The sequence below is a fragment of the Macadamia integrifolia genome, chromosome 11, assembly GCF_013358625.1.
Source record: "Macadamia integrifolia cultivar HAES 741 chromosome 11, SCU_Mint_v3, whole genome shotgun sequence".
Classification (NCBI taxonomy): domain Eukaryota; kingdom Viridiplantae; phylum Streptophyta; class Magnoliopsida; order Proteales; family Proteaceae; genus Macadamia; species Macadamia integrifolia.
The window spans coordinates 32522995-32531025 of NC_056567.1; the positions used below are offsets into that span (position 1 = coordinate 32522995).

An 8031-nucleotide genomic window follows, 5' to 3' on the forward strand; every position below is an offset into this window, starting at 1 on the left:
TTTTTTTTTTTTTTTTTTTTTTTTTTTTTTTTATCCTTCTTTATTTATTTCTCAAGTTTGTTTTTGTTTCTTTGTTATTGGCTTCTCTTTGAGCTTCAGTGTTAGTATCTTATAGTATTTAGTTTACTTGTACAGTTTTAGAAATAAATATTTGTGGTGGTCTAGAAAGAAGTCTTTCCTGGAATTGAAACTGATGTTTTCTTTGCTTCCTGGGGTCTCTCTGCTGCAGAGAATCTCTCCCTAACATAATAGCATTTACTGTAGGCTGATCTGACTGCCCCCTCAAAAGAGTCTCAAATAAGGTTCAAAATGATTTTAAGAATGGTCATAATTCTAGCTCCCGTAGCAATTAAATTCTCAAGGGCATGCCCAGGGCACCCTTACACTTTCTCCCCTCGGTGCCACATGATGGTGTTTCCGCGTGAGTGCGTGTCATGTGCATAGCTGTGTGTACAGGCCTGCAGATGAGAGAAAGTGTTGATATACATTTTTGTACCACCAAAAAGAGGGGCAACACACGAAGGGGAATGTAGAGAATAGTCCCACATTGATATACTGGAACCTTGGAGTTGGGCCGATACACTTGGGAGGGATTTCGACTCACCAGCTGAAACTTTTAAGTTGGAAGCTTTGGCAAATGGCAACCAGTCTTGCTCCATTATTTGCTGTTTTTATGGTTATAGTGGCCATTAGATTTCTGTGTGCTTTTTTCGGCTTCTTCAAATATTTTTTGAATGTATTGTATAATAAAAGGTTACTAATAATGCTAGAAGGATAACGGGTTAACGAAAACTGTGGTGGCAATAATGGTATACATGACCATCGTTTTTGGCTATACACGTGAAGTATTAAACCTAGGCCTAGCACTTTTGTAACACATTAAACAGGCTGAAACTAACCTAATATATAGTTCACAAGAAAAAGTCAGCCATGTGTCGCTGTCTATATGAACTTCTCGACATAGTAATTTATCACGTCATTGCCTATTTGAACTTCTTTAGATATTTTCTATATCTTTTGATGGTTGTATTGTTTCATCCAGCAACGAATCATGCATGATCTAAAAGCTTAATTCCTTGACGATCAGAAATACTGAATTGCCATTGCTATTATATTCTTCCATTCTGCTGCTTATGAATTGCTCACTCTTCTCTATTTCTATTATGATGTCTAAAGCCCCAATGACATGCTTGAACTTGGGTTTACCTGTTGTGATGCTAAATGAGATTAGATGGTGAAAACCATCTACTGTTTTTTGAAATTTAAATGACATGGTTGACTGAGCAGTTTTACCCTCAGCTAGCTAACTTATTGACAGAGGATATGTGAAGTTTACTTGCTGAGAGTTAGGAAATTATTGAAATCATACTGGCATTATATTAGGGTGCTGCAACTCAGTCAAAACACAGATTTTCTTGTGCCTTGGTAAGGTATAGAGTGACCTCGTGGGTTGTAAGGTCATTCCATGATGGATCTGGGGTACTGGGGATAGGTGCACATCTTTATGGACAACCTCTAGATTCCAACGAACATTTCATTTTATTGGATGCTTTCCAGCTCCACTAACTCCTCTTCCCCCCAAACCCCCCCCCCCCCAAAAAAAAGAAGTTAAAAATACAATTCAGCTCCCCGCTTGGTATTGTTGTTTTTTTTTTCCTTTTTGTTCCTCTTAGCTTTCGCTAGGATTGTGGTGTCTTCATTAATTTCTGCTCCTATTTCATAAGATTTTCATAATTTTCACAAGGAAAATATCCTACTAAAGAGAAAAGAAAAAACAATTAGTCGGAAACAAATTAGAATATATATTTCCGAAGAATGCCATTCATTGATTGGTTGATTTTTACAGAGATTATACATATGAATAATTCCATTCTAAACTCCTATGTGAAACCATGCATGTTAAACAATTTCTTGCCTGAAATTAAAAACAAAAATGCTTTTGAACTTTGCTTTTATTTGCATACCCCAAATATTGAATTGCTAAATATGGCCTCCCACACATACATTATATGGCTATGCTGAATGCTGATGATGACTGAAGATTTGGTCACAAGAGGGCCATAGATTTTCCTTCCTAGTTTCAGTTCCAATACTATTGTGCAGCTAGGGTCATTGACTTTGCCAAATTGTTTCAGGAATCTCCAAAAGATGAAGATGGATTGCTTAAAGCAGTTCAAAATGTACATGCAATGATAGACAAGGAGGTAGCTGCTGGCACAAATTCTGAGAACATTTTCATATGTGGATTTAGTCAAGGAGGTTCTTCTTCTTCTCTTTCAGGCACAAAGTTTTCAACGATTCCCCATAAGTTCTTTTATTCCAGTGAACAATTCGTAATGTGGGTTGGCAGGTGCCTTGACCTTAGCGAGTACATTGCTGTACCCAAAAACTCTAGGTGGAGGTGCAGTCTTTAGTGGATGGGTTCCTTTTAATACATCTGTGTTAGGGCAGATTCCACCAGAAGCAAAGAAGGTATCTCTAAACTTTCCTGCTCTTTTTTTTTTTTTTTTTTTTTTTTTTTTTTAATCTAACACTTCCATATTGTTTAAGAGGATCAAGGATACGTATTGGATAGATGGCCTATATGCCAATGGCATTGGGTCCCAAAGGTTCATTTGGGTAATACCATCAGTCCTAACTGACAAGACTCACCTGAACCCAGTTTAACTTAAATTGGTGTTTCTCACTGCCATCTAATTCAAAATGTCACGATCTTGCTTTTACTACTGCAAAACAGAACTTTTAGGAAGGCATTCCTCATGAATGACTCCGTGAAATGAAGCTTTGCTAATCTTAGCATCCTACGTACTGCAATCTAAAAGGGAACCATGTAGACATTTGAAAAGTTGTTGGCATAGACAACTCCGGAGTACCACACAAGGTCTAGGTGTCAGAGCTTGTGCATATACTTCTAAATAAGATGAACATATCCATATACCTGGTGTCCTTTTGAGAATCCTCTTGTAATTTGAAAACCTTCTGGTGTTTTTCATTTTGAAGTAATTCTAGATTGTAATGGTCTTATATCTGAAAATATCTGCAGACTCCTATTTTGTGGTCCCATGGTATCGCCGACAATACAGTGTTATTTGAAGCTGGGCAAGCAGGTCCTCCATTATTGGAACAAGCTGGGATAACCTGCGAGTTTAAGGTAATATATTGCATTAGCTGCTATTGTTTTGAATGGAGAGGAATGGCAAAAAGAGGACACATGTATCCTACTGCCAAGTCTACCCCAATGATTAGTTGGGATTAAGCTTTAGTTACATGGCTGAAGGTTTTCTGGCTGATCCATTGACTTGATGGACAAGTTCCTCCATTTTAGCGATATAGAGGGTTATGTTGCTGTTTAATAATGAAGAACAAACTGTTACTTGCAGCCACATGTCAAGTTCATGGGATACATATCCAGTTTTTTTCTTCTTTTTATTCAAGTCATCAAAATATGTAATTCTTTTGGGTTAAACCCAGTAAAAGACGGCATCACTTCTGTGATGTATTCAATGCTTTACATAACATTTCCTTAGACTTCTTACCATGAACAATATTCCTGAAATAAGTGGGTTTTGAAAATGCAGGCTTACCCAGGTCTTGGTCATTCAATAAGCAACGAAGAACTGCGATACCTTGAATCATGGATCAAGACACGTCTGCAGAGTTCTTCATAAAGATTGGTCATCACTCGGAAACTGCCATCTGCTTATTGATCCTGGGTCTCGAGTGTTTGATTCCTATGCATAGCATCAATTTTGTGACATACACCAAGATAATGCCTTATCATTGACGAAGGTAGCTTTCACTTATTGCGACAGAGTAACCTGATTTTTTTTTTTTTTTTTTTTTTGTTGTCACAGTTTTTCTCTATTGGATGTAGCATTGTGTTCTATTATTCTCGAGATATCAAAGAAGTAAAGAAGAAAATTCAGCTAGTGAGCTCCAATTACAAGCCTTTGGCTGAAAACATCTGAATTCACGATTCTGGCTTGTTGGAGAAACTCTCTTCAGCTTATCTTAGATTCTGGTGGATGCAAACCACCCCCTTTCCCCACAAAACCCCCAATCCTTTTGCCTTTCTAGTACACATTCTGGGGTTGCATGCAAGTACATACTTTTAAAGAGAGGGTTCCCCAAGTTGCCACTGTGGGAAGGAATCTGGCATGCCCCAGCAATGGCTGTTCTGAAAATGGTATCATTCACATGGGATTTAGATATTCAGAGTAAAAGAGAAAATAATAATAAAAATAAAATAAAAAACATGTGAAAGGAAATTGCACTTCAGGTCGTGGAGAATTGTTTTCCCATTCTTTTACACGGGTACTTTAGTTTTTCTAACGGAGATATTTAGCATGGAACCTGTTAAGATGGTAAATAGCCATTCAGTCATAACTTCTTGTTAAAAATAGCAAATGAGGCAATTTTTTTTTTTTTTTTTTTGGGAAAATAGACTTCTAGACCTTTCCATCTATATATGGCACGACTTTTAGTTCCTTCTGAGTTGGTATAGGTGTCTCTATGAATTTACCCCAAAATCCTGGATTGTAACATTTATTTCCAACTTCTATCCTTTGGCTTGGGCTTGTGGGCGTATTGGACTGATTTGTTGACCCATTTAAAGTGCTCCTGCATCACTATTGTCAATCCCAATTTCAGCTGCTAGGGAGTGGCTGATTTTAGGGGTTTAGAATTGATCTAATCTGTCATGATTCCGAGCTTAAAATCCTTTACTTTGATAGCTGATTTTTAAGTTGCATTTTTTATAATATGAATGAATTGGATGTTAACATGAATCCAATTTATGTCTAATAAATCCATGGTAAAAAGATTGAGGATGCTTTTCTACACCCTCAAATCCTGATCATGTTGGTTCCCATTGACAAAATCGTATTTTGCATAGTGATTGATGTCACATTCTGACCATGTGGGTCTTACACTAACAATGTCTCTTTCTTGACCATGCAACCCCTTTGATTCCCCCTACATTGGCGGTGTATGGGGTTTGAAAACTTCTCTCTAGAACAATTAATCTCAAATGTTTTTTTAACTTATTTGGTACATTTAAACCTACAATAGTACCGTCCTTTGGTATTGTATGCATATGAGAGAGAGAGAGAGAGAGAGAGAGAGAGAGAGATTTTAATTGGAAATATCCTTAAAATTAAAAGATCTGGTAGTGGTAAGGTCCACATAGGCCCTTTGGGCTCTTATTTTTGCGATCAACATATACATAATATACATAAGAAGGAAACATCCATGATCAAATTTAAAAGAACTATATAGCTTGGAGTGGCGGTAAGTTCCCCTTTGGCCCTCATAGGCTCTTATTGGCAACATAAATACAGAAGAGAAGAGAAGGGAAGGGAAGGGAAGGGAAGGTATTTAAGTTTCAGTCCTTCCCAGATTCCATCTCCACCGACACCGGTGGATTTGCCTCGTCCATTAGCTCATCATCACCTGACCTACATCGGAAAATCTTTTCGCAGCCTCTACTGTAAGGATTCGACGGCGGCTGTTTGTGACAGTTAAATTTGTTACGTCTACTGCAAGGAACACTGTCCCCACGTATAATGACTCTATAGTCGATATATCTCGCAACTGTTACATCAATGAAGAAAGAAGAGACCAGTAATGCTGTAGCCATCCATAGCACCAAGAGCTTAGCCATGGTTAATTTGATCAGATGAATGGATGTTCAATTCATATATTGAAAGTTAATTGAGATTTATAGGGTGAGTTTCCTACTTATTTGGTAAGGTTAAACTTATACAAAAATTAAGGCCCACACAAGAATTTGGTCTTTGCTGGCTCTAGATAAATCTAAAGGAATGAAAGTTGCTAATTTTGCAAATGGGTTACTTCTTATATGGTTATTTTAAGGAATGACCTCTTTGTTCTTGGGTTTTTGTTAGTCCCTGATAACAATGACATTCTGGTCATCCTATCTGAATAAATCAAATACTTTGGTTTCAAGGAATTATTGATGAACTAAATTATATATGGATGGCCTACATGAAATTGGTGGACATTACCTAGTTTTGCTATAGTGGTAGGCCATGTGGAGCTGAAATTTTATGATCAGGAAGACCTTAAAATGTTTTGCTCATTAGTTTTAGCCAAATCAAAGTACACAGATGGTAAAATAATAACATTGATCAAGGACTACTTTTAGATTCCTCAGACATACATAGGTGATTATGTCATTACCTGAGAGGGTAAATGATTAGATTTGAAGCTAAAAATATTCTCAAATACATTGCTACCCTAGTTATGTGTAGGAGTAGGTGGTCATTGGCCCTACTAACGCATAGTAGGCTAACCATTGGCCAGCGGCAACCAGTAGGATAGTAGATTAAAAAGACAAAAAGAAAACATTGCTACTCTAGAAATCCCATACGCATCGAATAGTTAAATTGCAACATCATTCTTCCACATGATGACCCAACAGCCGGAGACTTGCGTTAGAGAGGGGTAGTTTCAACTTCAAGCGAAGGCTAAAGTAATGAAGCAGGAAGATATGGTAACAAGAAGAGACAATTTAGCAGTAAACCAGGAGTGGTGGTTGTGCTATGAGGCTGAAAGTTTTGATTTTCTTCAAAATTAAGTACTCAAAATTTTATCCTTTAAACACTGGAAGTCCAATTTCTTAATTTAACCATTTTGTGCCCTCCTAAGAGCTCCATAACCTCAATTGTCAAGCACATTCTATTACAAAGTTTCTTTATTTTCTTGTAATGGTTCCCCCGCCCTCCCCAAGTTGTTGGTGCACTATCTCCTGTTTTTTTTATATCAATCCTTCAGACCGAATGATGACAAGCATAGTTTTTTTTTTTTTTTTGGCAATCCAAGGGAAGACGAACAACAACCCAATTCGGCAATCCAAGGGAAGACTCTAACTCAAAGATCTATTTTTTTTTTGCTAAAAGATCATTTATATTAAAGAAGAAAACTACAAAGAAAAAAACAAGAAAAAACTAGCCAATCAACCGAGATACACCAACACAAAGAAGATAATATCCCCCATCTTTAGCAAGGCCAACAGCTAAGAGAAAACGCCTAACCAATCCCAAGACATACTAAACCTCGGGATCATGCACATCTCTATTGACGAAGAGAAAATTGAACAAATCACTTTCGCATAAAGGAAAGACGGTCAGACTTCCGGCAAGCATGCTCCTCATTATCCTTTCCCTTGCATTGTTTTGAAGCACCATGAGATTGCTATTACCGATAAGGCAGCTAGATTAAGGGAAGAGCTTGAAAGAACTTGGCGTAACAAATTCTACCAAGTCTTCCTCCCCTTGAAGATCACATGACATCCCCTAAAATTAGGGCCCCTACTATGACCACCTCGTCTGTCACCTCTCCCATGCAAAGAAATGATTCAAGAACTAAAAACAACAACAATAAAGAGGATAAACATGAAGGGACCAAAAGAACAACCAAAGGCTAGGGAATGTACCAAAATAAGGAGGGAAGAAACAAAGCCAAAGATGATACATCAAAACTAAGGAAGAAGGGAGGAAGGACTTGAGAACTAGCAAGATGCCTATTCATATTCAATCATAGCCATAGTTACTAAGAACTTAAACTATTAAAGATGGTATTTAACATTTCCTTTCCAGTAGTTCTATGTTGCATACTAATTTGCTTCTAGCTGTAGATTGTGATCAAGGATTAAAGTATCGGTATCGGTCGTCGTATCGGTCGACCAAAATTAAGATACGTATAGGAGGGTATCGTATCGTATCGGAGATACATTAAGATACGCTAAAGATACACACATAGATGGATAGGAAACATTTTTTTAAACACTTTTGCATAAAGAATTTGTTAAAAAAAGCTATTGATAACATGTATTATGTATAAACACTAAATTGAGGGTATCGTACTAAGAGTTCAAGGTTTGTAGTTGTCCCATAAATGTAAAATCCTTGTTCCCAGCCTTGATTTCCACTTTAGTTAGAAAGAAATATGGCTGACAGCAACTTTGGAACAAAAACCCTTCAAAAAATCGTGTTTTTTTTTTTTTTTTAA

At 37.1% G+C, this 8031-nt stretch overlaps 1 protein-coding gene across 1 annotated transcript; it reads left to right on the forward strand.

Annotated features, from left to right (window-relative positions):
* Positions 1 to 2135: 2135 nt before the first annotated feature.
* On the forward strand, positions 2136 to 3929 carry LOC122093589 (probable carboxylesterase SOBER1-like; the record flags this gene model as incomplete). Its single annotated transcript, XM_042663939.1, is given in 4 exon segments — positions 2136 to 2259; positions 2351 to 2472; positions 3044 to 3151; positions 3579 to 3929. Coding segments are annotated over 4 exon segments (444 nt in total), but the record flags the coding sequence as incomplete, so codon positions are not given.
* Positions 3930 to 8031: the final 4102 nt, after the last annotated feature.